The following is a 23,410-nucleotide window of genomic DNA, read 5'->3' as shown; positions in this document are numbered from 1 at the left end:
TCTTCTGCCCCCTTGTGGCTGGCAGTGACAAGGATAGCGGCAATTACATCAGCCTCCGGGAGGATGGCGCCAGAGACGTCCATCCATCCATTTTCTGAACCGCTTCATCCTCACAAGGGTCGCGGGGGGTGCTGGAGCCTATCCCAGCCGTCTTTGGGCAGTAGGCGGGGGACACCCTGAACCGGTTGCCAGCCAATTCCAGGGCACACAGAGACGAACAACCATCCGCGCTCACACTCACACCCGGGGACAATTTGGAGTGTTCTATCAGCTTGCCATGCATGGTTTTTGAATGTGGGAGGAAACCGAAGTACCCGGAGAAAACCCACGCAGGCTCAGGGAAAACATGCAAACTAAACACAGGAAGGCCGGAGCTGGAATCGAACCCGGCCGGAACCTCTGCACTGTGAGGTTAACGTGCTAACCACTGGACCACTGGGTTGTCCCATGCCAGAGACATGTTATTGGAAATTGTCTTTTTATTTTCTTCTTCTTTTTTCAATATTTGGGTCTCTGAACTGTCTGCACACATGTCAAGTAAGAAATTAAATGGCTAAGTCTTTCATGTCATAATGAAAGCCGTTCTGCACTTCCTATAATTTTACTTAATTACCGTATAACACACACATACAAAAACATGCGTGTGCGCGCGCACACACACACACACACACACACACACACACACACACGCGCGCGCACGCACGCACGCACGCACGCACGTTTCTCAGTCAGTGACTTAGGCCAGGCTGGCCGAAGTTCCAGAGCCACTTTAAAGCAGGGGCCGAAGTAGCAGCGTTAACACTGATTTGCATTTGCAATTTTATGATAGGAGGCACAAAGTGTCGTTGCATTTGCCAATCTCATGAGACACACCACTGACAAATGTAATTTGGTGGCTTGGTGATAAAATGCTGCATCCATTAGTGATGGATGGTCAATCAATGTGGATATGGTAAATTTGCCAATGGTGGCTTGCTCAAGCATTCGCTGTCACCCGCTTCTGACACGCAGCAGTATAATAATAATAATATAATAATAATTATTATTATTATGTAATAAAAGCATACCATAAAAATGTGATTTCACCACCGGAGAAATTATTCAACTGTGTTAAGTGTTGCTCTTTATAACACAATGGCACACATGCAGTCAAAACTGGAGTTTTCCATGATTGTGTCTTCCTTTAAAGTAAGAACATCGATGTTTCAACCAACTCCACTGCTATAATCAAATTACAGCTGAGTCATCGTGTAACTGCCATGGCAGCCATTTTTTTCCATCTGTCCCTGTGAAGGTGACTCTTATTTTCTCCCTTATTTCCTGCCGTCTCACCCCTCTGTCCACCCTCTTTCCCTTTCATCCATGCATCACTCTGCATTATGCCTTCAGCGCCTGTCCCCTGTTGTCTGCAACCTCCCTTGAGTGTTTGGATAGCTCACTGCCCTCCTATTCCTCTTTCCTATCATTGTCTCCAATCAAAGTGCTCAAAATAACACCGCTGTGAAGCTCATGACACATGCACACAGAGAAAATAATAACCGTGCATTGTCACTGAATGGTGTTAGTGTGTTTACAGTAAATCATTTTATCTCCAGTGATTCTCACTGTGTTGCGTTCCTTTATCTTGGGCTATTTGTATTTTAAATATGCAATATTTGTTTGTTGCATTATATGCGTTCTCAATTCATTATTTTTTTATCACACAGAAGAGATTTAAAAACATACAACTTTTTGGGTCATATAAGCAGATTCTTATGCCTAGCATAAATAGATGTAGTGTTATTGTAGACAGCAAAGCAATCTGAAACAGTTTTTCCCCATGAAAATGACACAAAACAGTGTGCTTCACAGGGGCACTCAAGGACGGGATGCAGACCTGGCTGACATTGTTGTGACAGCACTGGGACCAAGAATGGCTGATGCAGAGAATTATCCTGTATGTGCTGATCCACTTAACCTTCAACAATATCAAACAATGTTGCTTTCTGATTTACAGAATTAAGTCACAGGCATAACCTCTTGTCACAGCAAATGAGCAGAGGCAGCTTATTTTCCAGTGTGAATGCTCATCCGGTATCATCACAATTTACTGCACATAATGATGGCCGTACTATTTGCTATACGCAGCCAGCAACTCATTTGGAACATTACACTAACCAATGATTGGAATAATGATAAATACTGTGTCAGGGATGTAAGGATGCCTAAGGCCAGAAACAAAACAATGGAATAGTTTTATATGTGTTTGTGAGCATGGGGCCAAGACTCCCTATGGGACTGGTGTGAATCTGCAAACTCACACTGCAGCATCAGAGCTTTAAGCATCAGCAGAATGCACAGTCGTGCTATGTCTTCAACAATTCATTCTGCAGTGTTTTTAGTACAGTATAGGAATAATAAATTTCTTATAATGTTTACCAAAAACTATCTTCGAATAACAGCATTGTTGATTACCAAAAATAATTGTACTATTTTTGTATTGATTAATACACCAGTACAGTATATAGAAGCTCCTTAATGTATTATCTTTAAAACGCATCATTATTTAAAAAAACAAAGCACCTTATTATTCGTGAAATTGAAAGACTGCGTTCAATCACTTCCTGGTGCTGCATGGTCTGTTCTCAATTTTATGACTGGTGAGAAAAAATATTATTGAAGTAAAGTACATGGAAAATGGATGACTAATAATTGTCTTGTGAATGAATAATTACGTTCGTCCTTCAGTTTTATTTTTCACACATAAAATTGTTTTACCATAGGCTTGACAGAAAGTGGTACATGGCCTCTCCCTCGTGGTATGTGATAGAATGCTGTTCCAAGTACGGATTGTTTGGGATTAACTTTTAAGTTAAAGACATTTACATTTAATATTTAAGAACTGTTGTTTTGAAACATTTATTTTGATACATTTTTCATTGAATCATCAGATGTTTACGACTTGTTTTTTTTTTCCTTACATGAAAGCACAGTGTTTGTGTTCAAACAGTGCAAAATGTGACAGTACTTTCAATAAAATCAAACATACTTTTATGAAATAAAACCTCTGTCTTTTTTTTTTTTTTTTAACTACGAACAACTGTGTTGGGTCGTCGACCTCACAGTGCAGAGGTACCGGGTTCAATCCCAGCTCCGGCCACCCTGTGTGGAGTTTGCATGTTCTCCCCGGGCCTGCGTGGGTTTTCTCTGGGTACTCCGGTTTCCTCCCACATTCCAAAAACATGCATGGCAGGCTGATTGAACACTCCAAATTGTCCCTAGGTGTGAGTGCGAGCGCGGATGGTTGTTCGTCTCTGTGTGCCCTGCGATTGGCTGGCAACCGGTTCAGGGTGTCCCCGCCGACTGCCCGAAGACAGCTGGGATAGGCTCCAGCATCCCTCCGCGACCCTTGTGAGGATAAAGCAGATCGGAAAATGAATGAATGAATGTATGAACTGTGTTGGTTTGGAGATCTAACTTTTTAAAGTTGTACTTGGTGTAAAAGCTCTGAGAACAACTGAATCAGGGTAAATAAATACAAATGGAGGCATGGTTCCAGAAGAAAAAGGTGTCCCTTTAAAGAGTTGGGGTGCTAACTCGTGACTTCCCCTCCCCTCATATATAAATGCGGGCGCTCTCCCCCTCTTGCTGCAGTCCCCACCATGAGTTCCACCGTTGAGAGCCACTTCTTCGGGCCGAGCGGGCTCCGTAAACCTCGGCCAGCCTCGGTGTCCTCCATCGGCTTCCACTCCCAGCGCCGCCGCCTCACCTACAGCAACCAACCGTCCTCCGGGGACAGTGTGGACACCTTCAACGGGGACATGTCCCGCAAGAGCGAAAAGGAGATCCTGCAGGCGCTCAACGACCGCTTCGCCGGCTATATCGACAAGGTGCGCAGCTTGGAGATGCACAACCGCAACCTGGAGGAGGAAGCGGCAGCCCTGCGGCAGTGTCAGAGCGGTCGCACCTCGGTGGGGGAGAACTACGAGCGGGAGCTGAACGACCTTCGGGGGCTCATGCGGCAGCTGAGCAGGGAGAAAGGTCGCACGGCCGTGGAGTACCAACGCCTGGAGGAGGACATCCAGCAGGTCCGGGCCCGTCTGGAAGAGGAGGCGCGCAGCCGGGAGGAGCTGGACGCGGCCGCGCGGGCTATGAAGAAGTACGTGGACGAGTGCCAGCTGGCCAGAATGGAGCTGGACAGGAAGCTCTGCGCCCTGGACGACGAAGCCGCGTTCCTCAAGAAGAACCACGAAGAAGAAATGGCCGAGTTCCTCGCTCAGATTCACGGCGCGGAGGTGTTTCAGGCCGTTTGAATATCAATTCGCTATACTGTACTTCCAGTGCGCTCTTTGTTCTCACTAGTCAGGCAATTAGCGCACTAGCTGAGTAACTACGGTGCAGGAGTTCAACTACTGTCTTAGGAGTGACATTCTGACGCGCGAGAACGACAAGGGCGCACAGTATAATTTTCTACCAGAGCCTTACTGAATAACATTTCCCTGCACTGGTTGAACAGCTAGGGCGCACTTAAATGTTTTAGTGATGGGTTTTTATTTTCAACACGTATTGTCTAATTCTACTACTGTGGGGTATTTCTGGCCGTTAGTAGAACGATTAACAGTACTACAGGACGTGTTTTCAATCCCGCTTTCCACAGCTGTATGACATTTCTGCACACTAGTAAAATGACTCCAGTACACCAGTAGAACGACTGTTTAAGTTACTAAAGTGATGTTTTTCCCCTCTACTGCTTTCCACTACAGTATGGACACTAGTAGAACTGGGGTGCACTAGTAGAATCACTAAGTCTCATCAGTAGTGATTACGGCATTTTGTTTTTGCACACTAATTGAACACTTAGGACGAACAGGTTCACCAATCTTCATAATACTGATACTTTTCTCAAATTTCTTTCTGACATTTCGGTGCACTTGTAGAACAACTGTCTATCAGTGATGTTTTTCTCAATATTGCCTTCCACTATACATGACATTTCTATACAATAGGATGACAAACTTACACTGGTAGACTTACTAGAGCGCATTACTAAAATAATTGTCTTATGAGTGATGTTTGTTTTTTTCTGCTCTTGTGAACCCAAGTTAGGGCAAAACCTTGCACCAGTAAACAACTTACATGCTGCTTGTACTAGTGAGGTGATGATGTGCTTCACTAGTAGTAACATAGATGCAAATGTTAACTAGAGGATTCTTTTTTCAAGAGTAGGCCTTGGTTCTTCTATTAGTGCGCTGAATTGCCTTACTAGTGAGTACAAAGAGTACACTGGTACCTGGTACACTAACGATTCTGTGCACACATAGTGTTTAAATACAAATGCTCTTACAGCTTTCCATATTTCTATATTTAGGTGACTTTTGACCTGCGTGACTCGCCCAAAGTGGACGTGACTGGAGCCTTACGGGAGATCCGTGCACAGCTCGACCGCCACGCGACCAACAATGCCACACAAGCTGAGGACTGGTTCAAAGGTAAGGCTGGTCCATGGGGAGTAAAAGTTCCCCCCAAATATTTCAAGTGATCACAGTGTAACAGGGATAACAGTGCAGTACTGAGCTGTCAAACTCATTTTCATCACGGGTTACAGCAGTACGTTTCATTAATCTATTCAATATTTTGCTAACAACAAATATAAAATCAGAAGACACCCTGAAGTAGTTGCCAGACAATCGCAGGGCACACATAGATGAACAATGATTCACAGTCACAATCGCACCGAGGGACAATTTTGAGAGTTCAATTCACATACCGTGCATGTTTTTGGAATGTGGGAGGAAACCAGCGGACATGGGGAGTCATGGGTTAAGTCGTGTGGAAAAAAGTGTTCTGCTGATCTGTCCTGTTGAACACAGTTGGCAGTATGACCTTGTCTACTGTATGTGATGTCATGCTGACTGCAGCAGTGAGGCTCATTCCCGCTTACAAGAGGGGAGCTGGATAGGATGCTTGGTCAGACACATGCTGTACATTAAGTAGGAAAATGTGTGTATAGTGTCGGATTTGGTATGGATCATGACACAACCAAACCTCGGTTTGTATAGTGCGCTTGGAGCGTTTGACAGATGCGGCCAGGTCCAACCAAGATGCCATTCGAGGGACACAAGAGGAGATCGTGGAATACCGTCGTCAGCTGCAGAGTCGCACCATCGAGCTGGAGACTCTCAGAGGAACCAAGGAGTCCTTGGAGAGGCAGCGTACGGAGAGCGAGGACAGACACCAGGATGACCTTGACTCACTTCAGGCAGGACAATCACAAACTCAGACACCCCAATTAAAGACACTGAAATCTGTTTGTCTTACCATGTGTTCATTCTTCAGGACACCATCAGTCATCTGGACTCTGAGCTGAAAAATACAAAATGGGAAATGGCCAGCCAGCTAAAGGACTATCAGGACCTTCTGAATGTGAAGATGGCCCTAGATATTGAAATAGCGGCTTACAGGTTGGTGCCCTGTTATAATCATGCATGTCGATCATTCTACTTTTCATGAGAATCACAGCTTTCATGTTGTCGCCAAAAACAGGAAGCTGCTGGAGGGTGAAGAGAGTCGTCTTGTGCCAGGAAGTCCCTACTCCTATTTTGATAGTAGAATTTCAGCGCATCTAAAAGTCAAAGAAGATAAAGTGATTGTTCAAGAGCAGACAGATGAGACCCAGGTCACAGAGGTGACAGAGGAGGCGGAAGAGGAGGAAGAAGGTGAAGAGAATAAAGAAGAGGAGGAATGCAAAACAGAGGAAGGAAACAAAGGAGAGGAAAAGGAGAAGGAGAAAAGAGAGGAAGTAGGTGAGCAAGAAGAGATTCCCAAATCACCAGAGGAAGTCGCAAATTCTCCTCAGCCAAAATCTCCTCCCAAATCACCAGAAAAAGTCCAGAATACTCCCCAGCCTAAATCTGGCCCCAAATCACCCGAGTCCAAATCACCACCAGCCAAATCTCCCATGGCCAAATCCCCTGCAAAGTCACCCAAATCCAAATCTCCTCCAAACAAATCCCCACGGTCTAAATCTCCCCCTCCCAAGACACCTGAACCCCCGGAGAAGGAGAAGGTCAAGCCCGCACCTGCTTCCAAAGATGACACGAAAGGGGAGAAAAAAGACAAGCCTGAGTCTGTCAAAGATGAAAAGAGCGATCCATCCGTTCAAGAGGAAAAGGTCGAACAACCAGTAAAGGAGAAGGAGAACAAGGAGAAAGAAGCAGAGAATAAAAAGGAGAAGGATGACAAACCTGACGTAAAAAAAGACAGTCAAACAACTGAGGTGCCAAAGAAGGAAGAAACTCCAAAACCTGCAAAGGCTGCAGAGAACAAAGCTCCGGCCTCCAAACCAAAAGAGGAGGCTCCTCCCTCGGTTGAGGAGAAGCCCTCGGCTCCTAAACTGGCAAAGACAGAGCCAGATAAGAAGCAGGAGGAGAAACCTACCCCTAAAGTTGAATCTGAGAAACCAGAAGAGAAAAAGGAGACCAGTCAAGGAGCTGCCGACGAAGGGAAGACGAAAAAAGTGGCAAAAGCTCCTGGCACCGAGTCCAAAGACAGTACGGAGAAGGCCAAAAATTGAAGAAGAGTGGACTAAAAATAAACTTTACGGGTGAGATCAGGAAGGACGCTCAAGCATAACTAAGCAATCTTTATTTTTATTGACCTACTTACTATATACGCACCATTCATGCTATTATGTCTGTTGGCAACGCTGTTTATTAAGCTCCTTCAGTGAATGTGACAGCTGCCTTTCAATATTAAGTGCATTTATACTGTACCTGCACTAGCCCTCAAGGAGAGATGCCAAGCTGAACATAATGGTCCCAAATAATATATTGAAATATACTGCATACAACTATCTATATTATATTTGCTATGTTAGAAAGATTAGTCAGACAGACTTGGCTGCTTGTGCACTTTAATGTTTCTCTTCACAGGTGAGACGTCTCTCTCTCTCCTCTGGCCTGACTGTGATATGTACGAACCTGCTAAATATGCAACACAAAACAAAAATAAAGAATAACAAGAAAATTGTGTGGCTTAAGTCGGCAGGGGAAGCCATCACGCGGGAAGCTGAGATGAAGATTCGCGAAACGAAATGTTGAGGCTGAAAGGTAAAATGCAGCAAGACTTGCCTGCATTGCAGTGGAAGGAGGAGGGGTGGAGACACTGCACCCGTCCCCCCCTGTCCCGCAAGCCTTGCTCATTTATAAATGAGGTGCAGTGCAGCATAACGCCACAAGTAAATTTCCTATTTAGTCACATATTTCCATCACGTCATTAGTGATACACGACATTTATGTGCCCCCCCTCCCCTTTTATCTTTTTATACTAATTAGCCATTAACAGAATAAGAGTTTTGGTGTGCAAGTTAATACTACATTTCCAGATGATAACCTTAAAAAAACAAGACACATCAAGAGTTAGGATTACAGGCTAAACTATGGCTAAACTTTTGGTACTGGAGAGTAGCTGACATTGAAAACCATGTGGCATTCTGCTTTCCACACCATCCAATCTATTTATTGGATATCAAGTGTGCCCAAGTGACACAATGATAAAACAAAGTTAAAGTGTGTTTGATTGAATTGTCCTGGCTAACCTTATGCAATCAATGAACACGGTGCCAGTGTAAATAGAGCAGCGATGGGGTGTAGAGGGAATGGAACATTTGGCCGATTTAGAAATCACAGCCCGGACACATTCTTTTTTTTCAAGAAAATAAGGTATGAGTTTATTTTCAAACATTTCTTTTTTTTTGTTTGTCTTTTTATGTCTACTCTTGTCTAAAATGCTTCAAATAGCTGTGATGAATTAAAATTTGACAGAGGAATCGCAAGTCAACTTTTAGCGATGACTGAAGAGGCCCAGAGGATGGTTGTATTTGAATGGCTTCAGACGATTTGGACCCCTGGAAGAAGGGAAAAAAAAGAAGAAAAAAAAAAGACCACAAGTCAGATATAAGTGGACGTCAAAGATTGGGACATTTTATTCTTTTAAGTACACACTTGACAGTACGCAGACACATCTTTTCACGGGGGAACTCCCGTGGTCCTTCCACGCCATCATCCTGTTCTTCAGTCTCCAGGTAGACATCCAGACAGACACACAGGCGTGAAATCTGATTGGTCAGGAGCTGGTAGCCTGGACGTGGCCCCTGCAGTTCATTTTTGAACACGTTCACCTCACTCTCCATGGCCTAGACCCAAGAGACATGAGTCAGCTTGTTTTTTTTTTTTTTGTGTGGCGGACATTCAAATTAATTATAAAATGCTTTTACCCGAAGGTTGTCATCAGTGTGCCCGCTGCGCTCTCCCTTCCAGTTGAGAGAGAGAGAGAAGAGAGGAGAGATTTCTGGGTAACGCGGATTCAGCACGACTGCAGCCTGGAGGCGAGCTACAAAAATAAATATCATTGGGGTTGTTAAATGAATATAAAGAAAAAAACCCCCCAGGAATTAAACAATTGAAATGATGCTTACCTGTGCCTCTCTCAACAACTCCAGAGAAGTACATATCAGTCTCTTTTGCCAGACCAGCATCAGTCACATGACGTGTGAATGTCAAATTCTAGCAGGGAAGAGATTATAGGGTCTTTTAAAAAGATATGAATTTATGGGCCTGGCTTTGTGCAGTGGAACTTCGGATTGCAATAAAAGGCCTTCCCAAAACTATTCCCTTCAAGCTTGGTGCATAAAATTATCTAATTTATCTTGGCAAGATCATAAAAGCATCAAGTTATGTGGGACACTGTATACAGTATGTAACTCCAAAGTTCCAAAACCGATTCAATGAGATTCATTCGATGTATGTGTCCATATGGTGCAGTTCTAATCTTGAGTGCATACCATATACTCCTCTTGAGTGATGGTGGTCCATTGAGTTAACCGAGAAAGAATCTTGGCTGGAAAGAGGTACAAACACTCACTGGTAACGGGGATGATGTTGTGCTCTGTGGAGAGAACAACCTCAGTCACAAGTGAACATCTCTTCAATTAAGACCACTTAATGTACATGGTCGATGGTAACTTTACTTTACCTAAAGAGGCAAACTGCTTATGGAGAGCCAAGCGGGACATGACACGCCCCCTCAGGAGCTTCATGGTGTTTTCCATGTGGCTAGCACTCAAAGAACTGCCCACAAGCACCCCCTGGAGAAACATGTAGCATCAAGACATGAAACATAATCAACCGCTAGGACAATGATCAAGTTACTTTTTAAGTATTACTTCCTAATGGTTGAGAACGAAAGGAAGGTTTTATTGCACAATTGTTGTGCAATGTAAATAAATAAAAATGTTTATTTTACTGATTGAATCTGTCACTGTCACACCACCCCTTGCCGGACAATGATCAAGTTACTTTTTAAGTATTACTTCCCAATGGTTGGGGAAAAAAATAATGTTTTATTGCACAATTGTTGTACAATGTAAATAAATAAAAATATGTTTATTTGACTGATTGAATCTGTCAGTGTCACACTACCCCTTGCCTGGCTGCAGACCACACATGCAGGTTTACAGGAGAGATGTGTGACTGATGGCAGTAATAATGCTTTGCTACATGCAACCAGTACAATATTACAAACGTCAAATGCAGGCAGTACCGTATTGTGTACACGCACCTCTGAGGTATCACTGGGAAAATTTAATCCTCCAAGATTCTGAACCCACTTGTAGGGATGACCCAGCTCCTCCACATAGTCGGCAAAAGAACCTATCCTGTGGACGTGACATGACAATTGTTAACTGAAAGGAACTGAAATGTTTACTACACATCTGGTGAGAAGTGCCATGGCCTCCTTACCCAACTTTATCAAATTGATATCGGTTGGCTGGATTGGGTGTTTCTGTTCCATGATCGTTGGAATACAGACAGCTGAGAAGTGTCTCCGATTTGACCAGCTCCCTATAAATGGAGTGAACATTTTATCAGCAGCGGAAAGATGAAGACTTAAGTTTATCTGCACACTTGCACATACCCTGCACTGATCGCTGTGGTGAGGTCCGTGGATGCGGAAATCTTAGCTTTGACTGTCATGATGTTTAGATTGATCAGGTAGTAGAAGTAGAGACTGAGTACGCTGCCATCTGCAAAGACAAACTGATAATTAGTGGATGATAAAATCACCCTGGCACTGGGATTATCCACTGTCTTGTCCCACTAGGACCAATTAGTGCATCAGAGTTCCAAACAGGATGTGGTTGTGGTGGCACACAATTGAGACATGGAGGTCATCCTCCGTGATAAATCAGATGAGCTGTGAAGCTGGGAGAAGACAGCTGGTCAGAGTAAATGTGCGAGTGTGCTCAGCAGAGTTGGGCAAAGAGCACTCAGTAGAAAATAAAATGCTGCAGAAGCACCAAGGTGAGTGCGCGTCTCTTCATTTCTCTCCTCCCCTTTAGGTTAAGTAAAGCCTGCAATGCAGCTCTCTCTGTCTTCTTTCAGTCACAAACAGAAGGGCCACAAGATTCAAGAAGTGTGATCACTAAGCACAACAATCAATTCTCACTCACACACATACTTTAGCAAGAAAGTAAACTTGTGATTTCAGACACCGTACAGCCACGGGGAGTCTGTTTGTCCTCATTGAATGTGCAGGTACTTTTTCATGTTGAATTGGCACTTCAAGCCATCAAGAGGGGGAAATTAGTTTACCTTTACACGTCAAGTCAAAAGAGAGGGACAGCGGGTGCCTCTTGAGCATCTCTCGTCTTTTGTCATCCAGCTGGCCGCCGGCAGTTGACCGTCTCCTTTTCTGTAAAGTGCGGTACAGAACACAGAACATCTACTTAAACTGTAACTGATGACATGAAAGCTTCACAGGTATTTCATTTACAAAGAAGCTGGCACTCATTTTGCTACAGGAAGTGGTCAATATTCCTTCTCCGTCACCCATCTGCCCTCAGCGTGACAGTTAGAGCTCAAGGGACACTTAGTCTGATAGTGGCAGAGACGAGCATCTGAAAGACTGGCTGACCTAACCAACCGGTGTGTGTGTGTGTGTGTGTGTTTTGGATGAGCCGAGACTCACCGTTTTTTCCTGCTCCTCCTCTGCATCCGAGTCACTGTCATCATCTGCATGACATAGAACGTGAGCATCGGTATAACAGCAGTACTGCCTCTGCTTTCTTGTATTGTTTGTTTGTATCTGGTACACGATGACAAGCCTATGTATTGATTCACGGCCTTACCTTGAGAATCCTCTGGAGGTTTGGACATAGCCTTGGCCTCATCCACATCCCCACTGATTGACACGGTCAGTTTCTTGTCTGAATGAAAACATAAAATCACTCAGAATAGGACTTTGCACTTCAGACTCCAAGTATAGGCACAAATAAAAAAGGGTGGGCTGTGTCTGAGAATCTTCCTTACCGCATGCTTGGCCATAAGCATTGGCTTGAACAAAAAGGACATAGAGGGGCGGTGGCAGGTGCTGAGCGATCTCGGTGTGTTTCTGGGTCTGTTCAACAGGCACGGCAAGGTACTCTTGCACTGGCAGCGAGGCCTTTGCAAACGAGAGGGGGCAGAAATCACAATGACATTCTAGGAATACAAAAAAAAAATGCAGGTGCGGAACTGGGAAGTTAAGGGTTCAGATCTCACTTACCGCAAGACTATTAGGACTTATAATAGTTATTAGCAGCATGTTATACCTGCATGATCGCATTCAGGCCGGGTTGCAAGCTTCTCAGGTGTTCCTTCTTGATCTCAATACTCTTCTGGATCTTCTCTTTGCTGGCCTGAGACTCTTTGTAAGTCTCTGCCAACCTGCATAAATCATTGAGTATGTCTTCAGAACGCTGTGCAGAATTTTCAGGGCATTGTGCTTCAACTGAGCAGTGACGGACAAAAGTTTGAACACCTTTTCCTCTGTTCAAGCTCCCAGTCTAACCGTGCCAGGGTGAGCTGGTGAGGATCATTTTTGGTGAGTTGTGGCCTGGAAATCTCCTGCGGTGCATCCTTGTAAAACTCTTCTTCGCTCACGAGGTCTATTTCCTCATGCTTTGACCTGAGACAACAACAAAAACGTTAATTATAAGTCACATTTCTCAAGACATGAACTATCAAGATATAATCCAACAAGTGCAAGTAAGAATAACACCTGAATTGACTATACTTTACACTGAAATGCATTTCGTGCTTACTTGAACTCTAAACATTTACTGATTTCCTTCTGAAGATGCAGAACTTCATACAGAAGGTTCTGCAACTGAAGGTGCAGCACATCCACTTTCTGCTTTGCCTGTTGAACAAAAGCAACACCTTGACATTTATGTTCACCAACACACTGCATAGCTCTGATCGGCTACAATACAGTATGTGAATCAAGTGTCACATTGATACCTCATGGGTCTGGTCTCTGCCTCTTTTGAGCCGCATGTGAGCCAAACGGTTGAGTTTTTTCAGAGTCATAAAGTGGTTGCAGCTCTGCAAGCGTTTCTGCTCAACCTCAGCACACTGCAAGAAATATTGCCAGTGAGTTAGTTGCCTTTGCAGGGTAAAAAAACAACAACAACAGCACAGTACTCAACATAAATGAATACACACCAATAGATTTGTTTGAAAATCTTGAGTTTACTTTCAGATCATTATTTTCTACTATACGACAAAATATACCCACAGATGTGGACCATTAATTCCAAACTAGATATCCCAAACTTATTTTTGTCAGGAGAAACATTGTAGTTAATTCGGAAGCCAGTAAATAATTGTTTGTTCAACTATTTTTCAATTTATTTTAAAGGAGCGATTGTTAACAACAAATGCTGACAATATCTCATATTTCAGTATTGTTATAAGTGAAGACAAAACGCAAGAAACATGAAGTCGACGCACATGATTTGCCATCACGGGTCACATAAAATGATGTCGCTGGCCTTGAGTTTGACTTGAGTGGTTCATGCTGCTGACCACTAAAAATGGATGGCTGTAATTTCAACACCCTAAATTAAAATCATGCAAACGTTTTTTTGGCCCTCCCGGCTGAAAGAACCAAAGTTGAGAATCGTTTGGAAACTGAATGAGCAATCGAAAGCGGAACTGGAATCGCTCAAATTCATATAATGCCAAATCCAAGTCACAAACTGGTACAAGTTAAAAGAAAAAAAAAGTGTAACTGTATTAACGAGGTACATGTGAATCCTATAGCCGTCAAAGCACAATTAACTGATGAAGTGAATGAATGTATATCTCACCCCCTCTTTTGCCCCACTGGCTTTGAGCTTCTGTATTTCACCCATCAAAGTGGCCAACCCTTCGCATGACTCTTTAAACTGGAGGAAGTCCTCCTCATGGTCCCGGCCATCAAGTTCCACCTCCTCATTGTAGACACGTATGTCCTAGAAACATATATAGAAATACATAGGAGAGTAGCGCAATTGAACAGAGGATAATAAAGCTATAGTCCTGAAAATGCAAATCATGAACTTATTTGAACATTCTACAAATATATCTTTCAGCAGTTAATAAATAAATAAACATTAAATAAACGACTGCTTTCTTTTCCATTTGCAAAATGTACACAGGACTGCTGTTTTTATATTATTTACTGTGATTAAGAATAAAACTTGTGAATAATAACTGTGATAATTTCGCTCACTGCGACCATGATATGAAACTTCCTTAACACTTTATCAGAGTAATCTGGTTTTAGCAAAAATAAGATGTTTTGGGGTGTGTCTGTAGACGGAATTGTGCTGACTTGCCGTTAAGAGGAAAGTAGGACAAAAAAAATCTATCAATGACATGAGTGAAAGATAAAGTACTAAATAACTACTTGACATCCCCTTTAGTTGGAGCAAAAAAAGTATGCGTATGTGAGTAATCTGGTTTTAGCAAAAATAAGATGTTTTGGGGTGTGTCTGTAGACGGAATTGTGCTGACTTGCCGTTAAGAGGAAAGTAGGACAAAAAAAATCTATCAATGACATGAGTGAAAGATAAAGTACTAAGTAACTACTTGACATCCCATTTAGTTGGAGCAAAAAAAAGTATGCGTATGCTAAGCATTACACTTCTTTACCATTTAACTATGAAAAATAGATGTAATAGTATACAGTATTTGGTTTAGTTTTGCGCCCCCAGCCAAATATGTAATTGTGTAAATACGTGAGCGGCTAATCCACGCCCAGTGCTTTGAGACCCCCGTAACCTCGTTCTCCTCACCAAGTTTACGATCCATTGTTAAACACCAAGCTTCCCAAATAATAACAACATTATGTTTGATAAGATTCCAGTACTTAGAAAGAAACGCAAATTGAAATACTTTGCAAAAAGTTTTTGAGTTGGTTTCTGTTACCTGCTGGTCTCCGTCCCCTCTGCCTCGTTTCACCTCCGTAGGTCCTGCTTCGTTGCGAAGAACCTTCGCCTTTCGCTTCTTCAGTGCTTCCGAAGACATTTTTAAGATGGAAAGCGCCGGCTAATTTACGATTGGAGAGGTGAGGAGAGACAATAACATTTAGTACTGTACCATGCACATTGATGAGCCACAATTTTTTTATGCTAACAATGCAGCGACCGCTAAGCTAGTTAGCTAGCACACTTTTCAGATATCGTTTCACGATATAAATAAACAAACCATCGATATATGCACCGACACAGTTAAGACTTCATACACACCTACGCACCTTTATGATGAGCAAAGAATGTAAAGGCGAAATTCACAATAAATGTTGCCGAATATCGAGAGTGCGCGCGCAGGGTGCAGACCGGAAGAGTATGCAGACGGAAGTTTTTCGGTGCCAAAGGTTCGCAAAATCGAAGAGATCTGTCCACCACTGCCACCTGCAGGAACGTTATTCGCAGTCAACAACAGACAACTCCACCTACCCCGCTGCATTGCGTTGTTAATTGTGGTTGAGGGGCTGGGCGTGACATCTTTTGGTGGGGAACTGAGGGGGCCTTTTTGTGCTTGCAGGAAGCAAACGGTGCTGTCGTGGAGGAACAGGTTTCAGCTCAGTGGAAGGCAGGGATCCACTCAGCAGGAGGTCACATCACAAAGTTACGTCAGGTATTGGGTTTGTGTGAAAACAAAGCAAGATCAGTAAAAAAGTCAAGCTACTAGTGTGAACTTGGTGGCAGGCAGGCTATTCTTGGCAATACATGTGATTCTTATGATTTAAAAACAAATACCATCGCTTTTCATTTGTGTCAATTGTTATAATGATCACTTTACTTGGAGTATCCAAAAAACAAAGGGCTGTCCAGTCCCTTAGAGCTGTACATGTTGAGTTCTAAAACAAAGGCAAATCATGTTATAATGATCACTTTACTTGGAGTATCCAAAAACAAAGGGCTGTCCAGTCCCTTAGAGCTGGAGATGTTGAGTTCTAAAACAAAGGCAAATCTGATTTTTTTAAACAAAAACTTATCATTTATTTGAAATTCTACATCAGTGTAAAAAGTGTACAAACATTGTGATCCTATTTGATGAAGTCACAAAAAGAGAACATTTACTGTACTTATCCTTTACATCATGAGTGCCCAAGTTCGATCATGGGGAGAGTTCCTATCCAGCCTGTTTTGGATGTCTCCCTCCTCCAATACACCTGATTCAAATGATCAGGATCGTTATCAAGCTTCTGTAAAGCTTGCTGATGAGCTGATCATTTGTTGGGGGAGGGAGACATCGAAAATAGGCTGGATAGGTGCTCTTGAGGACCTGACTTGAGAATTCATGCTTTACATAATGACCAGTATTCAAAATCACTTAGCCATATCTATCAGACTCTGCAGAGACGTGGGAACCCACGTCTTTTCTCCTTGCACAAATACCACCCCCCTGTCTATGTAGATGACAATGCGTCCAAATGTGTACAGCTGTTTGCCCTCATGCCGTTTGGCCACTATCGGCATAAACACAATGTTGTTCTCCTCTGCCTTGGTCTGGATGAGATCTTTAAAGTTTGTGGGTACACTCGCACTGGCACCCCTGTGAGCGACACTTTCAGCATCCCTGCGCTCTTGCATGGCTTCATAGTGGAAGTCCTTTCTTCTCTCCGTCTGAGTGAGATATGCAATGTTTTCTCTTGCACCTGGTTGCATGTATCCACCTGTGGGTACACATGAAGAACACATTATAGTAAGTTGTGTCACACCATATCTCCGATTCTTAACAATAATTAATGAAAGAAATGCTGAGATGGACTTGTACATATACATATTTGTCGAAACCCACCCATGCCTGAAGATACTGCACGGTTCATGATGTCCAGCGCTTCATTGAACTTTTCCTTTATGAGTGTCTGTGACAACAAGACATCACTGAACATGGTCTTCCAACCGAGGTACCATTTCGTGATTTCCTCGTAATTAGGACTGTTGCTCAACCATGAACACAGGACCTATCGTGAACAGAGACAAGAAAGTCAAATGTGAACTAATTAGTTATGTTGCTCTGTTGGGTCTACTGATACTTTGATAGTGAAAGTTCCTTACTTGGAGCCATTTTGGAAAGAAGTTTTTATCCAGGAGGGAAACCAGACTAGATGGGGATAGCATACCCTCCCAGTCTATCACCCAATGAAAGGGCTCCATTTGCTGCTGGTGAGGGTTAATAACCAGCTCCTCCAGACACAACGCTGTGGGGGCAAATAGTCACAATCACACCTCAACATCAAAAAACAATAGGGGCTTAAAAAGGCATGAATAAGAAGAGGAAGTAGATTACCTAGTTTAGGGATGATGTTTTTCACCATGAAGGCCTCCCAAGCTCCCGGGCTGAAAACATCTTTCCACGGTTGCAGAATGAGGCGTGCTGAGGCATCACTGGGGTGCCACCGCTGCAAAGCATTAGCTAGTTTGCTCCTGATGGGCGCGTACAGAGGCTCGAGACGTGATTGGAGCAGAGGTAGCCAAGGGTGAATCCATGAGTGAATTGGCACCGTGTCTGTTAAGGGGTTCCACGCATCCACCTGTTAATCACAAAATCGGCTTTTGAGGTGGTGCACACAACCAAAGAAATACATCAATTTTATTTGGACAGCACTTTTCATACATTACAAATGATCACAAAGTGCTGTACAGAAGAAAAAAAAAACCCAAAACACTGAAACCCACCCCTCTCACCAACCACAACATAAATTTGTCTTGCCTCTCGCTGTAGCCGAGGTAAAACAAGCTGCTCGAGCAGGTAATCTGAGATCCAAAGTGGAAGAAGAGGAGACCACAGATCAACACAGTCCACCATTGGCCCGACCATGCGAGGCTGCCACCCGGACACACAGGACCGCATCACTGGGATCCATACTTCCCACAGCAGCCTGGAACAACACACGCACATGGAATAAAAACAGGTTCTAACTTCAAACTAAAATCTATGAGGCTGTTCAATGTGTGTGTGTGTTTTTTTTTTTGGTTTGTTTTTTACCTGTGGTAAGGGTCCATGTTTGAATCGTGACCACTATTGACAAGGTTTCTAGATTCGAGAATTGCCCTCCACTTACCAACCTCTTCAAGGCAATGAGAAGAGTCCTGAAACAAACCAAAACCGTTGGGGCTAATCAAAGCTACCGGGCTAAATCATAGCGAGTGAAAGGATTAAACATACCTTCAATGGATTCCAGGAAAAAAGTTTGTCTTTGAGTAAGGGATGAACTACAGCTACGGCCAAGTCAGCCAAACCCATCGTCTTGTATTCTTCATAAAAGTCTGTCTGTAAAGTCTCAAAGATGTGGACGCACTCCTGAAGGGCAATTAAGAACAAAGTTTTATTAACAGAAAAATGAGGCAAAGCAAGGCAGCTTTAGTTACATAGCACATTTCATGTTAGGTAACACTGTGCTTCACATACAACAGTCAAAGGCAAAATACAACGTATAAAGGCAAAAAAATAAGACATTTAGAAGCAAAGTGAAGAAATGTTTACTAAAATTACCAAAATAATGTACAGTGCAAGAACATGATTTTTGAAAAAAGTGATTATAGAAATGCTCTAAAAGACCTCAATCACAGTTATGGGGGAAATCAATGTCTTTTTTAAGATGGATTAAAAAGCACTTACATGGGGGGACTAACTTCAGATCCATTGGCATTTTATCCATGAACATGCAGCATAACATCTAAATGCTGATGGGCTACACTAATTACCGCGAGTCTGCTGACCTCAGAGCCCTATTGGGTTTATATTCAATGAGCTTTTCTTCAGGACTGTAGCAGCACATTTTATTCAATGTCAGTGCTGCGTAGTTGCTCATAAAAATAAAAATCAACATACCTGCAAAGTGGGTCCCTCCCCCGGTGCTGTCTCTGCAGAAGGAAAACGGTCCACCAGAGCCAGCACCGCTTCCATTCTGTGGATGGCATCTTGCTCTTCTTCCAACCTGGTCTGCAGTGCCTGGGACTCATGGCTCAGCGACACAACCACATCTTTTTCATGCTGCAGGCGGCGGGCTGACTACACAGTTGGATGTGAGACCATAAAACTGTTATTGGTGTGTGATTGAATACAACACTGGTCGTGACTGATAAATAAATTGACCAATAGGTTTTGGTGTAAAGGCTTTCTGTAAGAAGTTCAGTTTGTACCTGTAATATGTCTTGTTCCGTAAGGTCAATCAAAAGTTGAAGGTTATGTTCAAGCTCAGGGAGTGCAAAGCCGGATCCCTTCTGATCCCGCGTGGACGTGCTTGGCGGACCGTCTTCTGGCATACTGTGCTTGTTGGACATCTGACTGTAACTGGAATATACCTTTTGCTCTCTTCCAGTCATATCAATTACCTACACATAGGAAGATATAGCCAATGAAGGAAACTATCAAGAGTGGTTCTCTACATAGCATCCTGTTGTTATGACATACTACATAACAGGTATAATCAGTTAACCTTGACTTGTGCCAGCTCTCCAGCAGATGCTCCTGTGCTGCGCCCAGTAAGTTTGCCTTTCGCCTTCAGTTCCTCCACAGTTTTGTACGAGTACTTGGGTTTCTTCTTTGCTCCAGTGGCTGCCGGATCTTTACGCCACTGACCTAGTTCCTTCTGAAACTCCTAAAGAGACAGATGATTTAGAATGTCATAATCACGTTGGGTTACCTTTAACTTGCACAACTATTAAGAGTGAAGATCTGAATGCCAAGACCATGAACATGTTACCTTTTCCTCCTCCTCATCCGAGTCAACCACAGGAAAATCTTGGAGACTCTGTTGGGTTCGTTCATTGCCATAAGCACCCACAGCTCCTTTTCCTTTCCGAACCTTCGCCTCAATAGGATTGACAATACCTGAGACATTAAAAAGGCAAATGGTCAGAAATTGTGTACATTGTCATCCCCACCCCAAAAATAAAAGTAAGTCATAATTCGGTGCACCTTGCGCATTCTTGCCCAAGCCTCTGCCTGGTTGATAGCCCATTTTCTGCAGCAGTTTTTGACCAATTCCTTTAGTGTGTTTCTCCCAGGAACCAATTCCTTGTCCGGTCTGTATACCTCCTGCAAACCTCTGAGACTGGTTTCCACGGAAATTACCCTAGGAGAAAAAAAAAAAGTTTTTCTGTTCTGTTCTGAATAAAATAAGAATACAAACAAATGCAATTTATTTACTAGCTCTCCGCAACCCACCCAACATGGGTCCATGATGCACTTTTGGGTCTCGACCCACCAGTTAAAAATCACCGTACTATACAACCCTTTAAGAATATTCACACCAATGAATAACAAACATTCCTTCAATCTGTAATTCACCTTTTGAAGCTTTCTAGGCGTTGTCACTCGAGCAGGTGGAGGTGCAGAAGAAGTGTCATCATCAGAAGTATCAGAACCTTCTTCTTCTTCTCTTTCCTGTTTCTCGTCAGCTGCAGTTTTTCTTAACCCCGCACTCACAAAATTCACCGGAGCAGTGTAGTCTTTAGATCTACAAAAATAAATACTTGGTTTAATTTGTTACTCTCTAAAAATATGTAGGGTTTTTTTGGCCCCCTTTGGATGATTATGGAGTGGCTCAAAATGGAAAGAAAACCATGACTTACTTCTTGCCTCCAAAACTGGGTCTCTCATCCTCATCAGAGTCCCTTTCTGCCCAGATGCCATAAGTCATTTGCTCCTTGGTCTGTCTGTGTCTGCGACGGTCTGGGTTGAACTCATTGGCCAAATCCCAATCTGTGATCTCAAAATTTTCAATCTCTACGCCATCCTCCTCTGCCCTCCTCCGTCCATACAGGTGTGACATTGACATTCTGGAAAGAATGATGATGAAAGAAGCACAGTCAGTAAAACGACAAATAGGATCAAGATTTACGAACGTTACAAATGCTTCGAAAGCATGGATCCATTAAATCCGTATTAAAAACGTCCGTTACGTTTTGCTGTATGAATTAGAAATGGTAAAAATCAAGAATCTCGTATCGATCTGAATTGTTTATTATTATTAACAGTAGGCGTCACGAGGATCCTGCACACAAATAAAACATTGTAAGGTGTAGAACGTGAAGAAAAATATTTACCACCTTCGTTTTTGACGTATCCGGCAATAAAATATAAAAAAATATATAATTATTGTCTTTTAATTCGTCAAATGCATTCCCTATCGCTCTAAAATCTAGATTGACATGATTAGCTAACGTTAACCATTTTCGCGACGTACTGCACTCGAGAACACTTCGAGTACTTCCGGGCGAAAAAGTACTTCCGCTGTTGCCCACAGTTTTTAAAAATAAAATGCAGTCCTAATTCATGAAAAAGGGACTAATTATAAGGTTTTGCTGTACACTAAGGTAATTTAAGAACAAGTCATGAAAAAATAATTTGCTGCCGATTCCGACATCACTCCGGAAGTAGAAGACTGGTGTCACATAAAAATATTCCCTTGCACGTTTGAAACTACTGAAGGAAAAATGCTTGGTCAAAAACAATAGTCATTTTTTCGTTGCATTTTTATATTCGAATAAATAATCTCGATGTCTGACATCGGCAGTGAATGGCAGGTGCAACGTCGACGAAAGGGCGCATCCAGAAATTTCAAGTCATTACAAATGTCGCCAGCATTGTGCAATGAGCCACTGGATGTTGGGAAAACTCTTAAAAGGATCAAAGAAATAGTGTAAGATTGCTTCATATAACCAAAAAGAATATACTTTGTTAAAATGATGTCAGACTTTTACGCAAAATCTGTCTCGTTTTCTGCAGGGCTGAAATGAGATGTGAAGGGTTTTGGAAAGAATGGAAAGGTGAGTCCCTTGAATAATAATAACAAAAAATGTTATTTCTCAACAATTGTTTTACTAAGAAGCCAAAACAACAGAATCGAGTCACCATTGTTGTCTCCAATGGTTTCCTCAATCTTCTCTCCAGGGCAGATGCTAACGGCATAAGAAGCCAAAACAACAGAATCGAGTCACCATTGTCTCCAATGGTATCTTCAATCTTCTCTCCAGAGCAGATGCTGGCGGCAGTATCATTGAACCAAAAAGACACGGAGTCCTCTTCAGGCCAACTGCATGAGAGTTTGGATGCCAAAATATGTTCACTTGAGTGTGTATGTTATGGCCTGGGCACCTTTTCCTCATGCGTGTCTGCTCGTTATCAGCTTGCTATAATGCTCCTTCTCCTGGATGCAGCAAAGGTCAAAATATATATTGATTTTGTGAGCCATGTAATGTCATGTCCAAATATACTAATGTAACTAAATGTGCCTCTCCCAGATTCCATTGAAACACTGTCTAGTTTTTGATCCTGCTTTCTCCTCTGGAGAAAAAGATGTACTCCGGGAGTTGGGTCTGACTGTACTCACAGAAAATGAGGTCACTATACTTAGGCACTGATAGTTGTGTAAATGTATTTTTATTATTGTGTATAATTAACTTTTTTTTTTCACCCTCTGAAATGCAGGAGGGGAAGCGATTGGCGACCAAACCCACGCTCTTTTATCTCATGCATTGTGGGAAAGCCCTGTACAACAACCTCCTGTGGAAGAACTGGAGTCCAAACTGTCTGCCACTTGTGGTAATAATTGGAAACAGCTTCAATGGCATGAGAGAGAGGTTTGTACAAGACCTGTTGGATTGGAAATCATTTAATGTGATATTTATTAGAATTTCTTTCCCCGTCTGGACAGGATGATCGAAAGAGAGTTCAAGCGGGACTACAGCTACATCAACCAGGCAGTGACTATATGTGAGGAGAGACAATTGACCTGTCCATCTCATCTGACTGACGTCTTTTGTGACACTGCACTCATAACCTTTAATTCTAGCAAAGTAAACACCCTCAATCAGTCTACCTGGACAGAGCCACCTGAACCACAATATCAGCACTGCTCTGATTTGGAAATAATACTAAGAGAATCTCAGAATGGAGAAAGCACATGAACTATGGGATTCACTTACACTGATCAACATTGTCCCAAAATGACAGGAAGATGATGTGGCTGCTGTTCACCGGAAGGACTTTACAGCCAACACCATGTCCAGCTGTCCACCTTATTGATTGGAATAAAAACCTCAACCTGT

At 42.8% G+C, this 23,410-nt stretch overlaps 4 protein-coding genes and 1 long non-coding RNA gene across 8 annotated transcripts; 3 read left to right on the top strand and 2 right to left on the bottom strand.

Moving 5' to 3' along the window:
* Positions 1-1,169: 1,169 nt before the first annotated feature.
* On the top strand, positions 1,170-8,621 carry LOC109514109 (neurofilament medium polypeptide). Of its 2 annotated transcripts, XM_019866924.1 has the most exons (7): positions 1,170-1,294; positions 1,852-1,936; positions 3,634-4,274; positions 5,348-5,468; positions 6,039-6,238; positions 6,316-6,440; positions 6,523-8,621. In XM_019866924.1, the coding sequence occupies exons 3-7, from the start codon at positions 3,642-3,644 to the stop codon at positions 7,550-7,552; spliced, it is 2,109 nt and encodes a 702-aa protein (XP_019722483.1). In that variant the 5' UTR covers positions 1,170-1,294; positions 1,852-1,936; positions 3,634-3,641; the 3' UTR covers positions 7,553-8,621. The 2 variants fall into 2 exon arrangements, with proteins under 2 accessions (XP_019722483.1, XP_019722482.1); XM_019866923.1 differs by lacking the exons at positions 1,170-1,294; positions 1,852-1,936 and having other exon boundaries at positions 3,414-4,274.
* A 61-nt stretch (positions 8,622-8,682) lies between these two features.
* thoc5 (THO complex 5) lies at positions 8,683-15,727 on the bottom strand. Of its 2 annotated transcripts, none has more exons than XM_019866926.1 (20): positions 15,601-15,727; positions 15,273-15,392; positions 14,171-14,314; positions 13,320-13,433; positions 13,121-13,218; positions 12,838-12,984; positions 12,629-12,743; positions 12,348-12,480; positions 12,167-12,244; positions 12,007-12,050; positions 11,631-11,730; positions 10,954-11,062; positions 10,779-10,880; positions 10,597-10,693; positions 10,012-10,123; positions 9,821-9,924; positions 9,455-9,542; positions 9,254-9,369; positions 8,982-9,172; positions 8,683-8,884 (listed from the first exon to the last, which is right to left on the bottom strand). In XM_019866926.1, exons 2-20 carry the CDS (start codon positions 15,369-15,371, stop codon positions 8,821-8,823), a joined length of 2,055 nt encoding a protein of 684 aa, XP_019722485.1. In that variant the 5' UTR covers positions 15,372-15,392; positions 15,601-15,727; the 3' UTR covers positions 8,683-8,820. The 2 variants fall into 2 exon arrangements, with proteins under 2 accessions (XP_019722485.1, XP_019722486.1); XM_019866927.1 differs by having other exon boundaries at positions 15,593-15,726.
* On the top strand, positions 15,319-18,156 carry LOC109514131 (uncharacterized). Its single transcript, XR_002167935.1, has 3 exons — positions 15,319-15,411; positions 15,891-15,983; positions 18,078-18,156. It is a non-coding gene; the product is annotated as an uncharacterized LOC109514131 (long non-coding RNA).
* tfip11 (tuftelin interacting protein 11) lies at positions 16,324-21,585 on the bottom strand. Of its 2 annotated transcripts, none has more exons than XM_019866921.1 (15): positions 21,407-21,585; positions 20,933-21,139; positions 20,649-20,817; positions 20,277-20,433; positions 20,062-20,189; positions 19,795-19,956; positions 19,499-19,690; positions 19,188-19,367; positions 18,522-18,656; positions 18,342-18,445; positions 18,066-18,234; positions 17,643-17,886; positions 17,411-17,553; positions 17,151-17,316; positions 16,324-17,025 (listed from the first exon to the last, which is right to left on the bottom strand). In XM_019866921.1, exons 2-15 carry the CDS (start codon positions 21,136-21,138, stop codon positions 16,679-16,681), a joined length of 2,502 nt encoding a protein of 833 aa, XP_019722480.1. In that variant the 5' UTR covers position 21,139; positions 21,407-21,585; the 3' UTR covers positions 16,324-16,678. The 2 variants fall into 2 exon arrangements, with proteins under 2 accessions (XP_019722480.1, XP_019722479.1); XM_019866920.1 differs by having other exon boundaries at positions 21,410-21,584.
* Positions 21,586-21,745: 160 nt separating this feature from the next.
* srrd (SRR1 domain containing) lies at positions 21,746-23,410 on the top strand. Its single transcript, XM_019866959.1, has 6 exons — positions 21,746-22,002; positions 22,089-22,129; positions 22,337-22,524; positions 22,604-22,702; positions 22,791-22,942; positions 23,017-23,410. Exons 1-6 carry the CDS (start codon positions 21,860-21,862, stop codon positions 23,267-23,269), a joined length of 876 nt encoding a protein of 291 aa, XP_019722518.1. The 5' UTR covers positions 21,746-21,859; the 3' UTR covers positions 23,270-23,410.

This window comes from Hippocampus comes, unplaced genomic scaffold (assembly GCF_001891065.2).
Source record: "Hippocampus comes isolate QL1 unplaced genomic scaffold, H_comes_QL1_v1.1 scaffold322, whole genome shotgun sequence".
NCBI classification, from domain to species: Eukaryota; Metazoa; Chordata; class Actinopteri; order Syngnathiformes; family Syngnathidae; genus Hippocampus; species Hippocampus comes.
The sequence above is the reverse complement of the archived record's forward strand: the minus strand, read 5'-3'. Positions and strand labels throughout refer to the sequence as shown.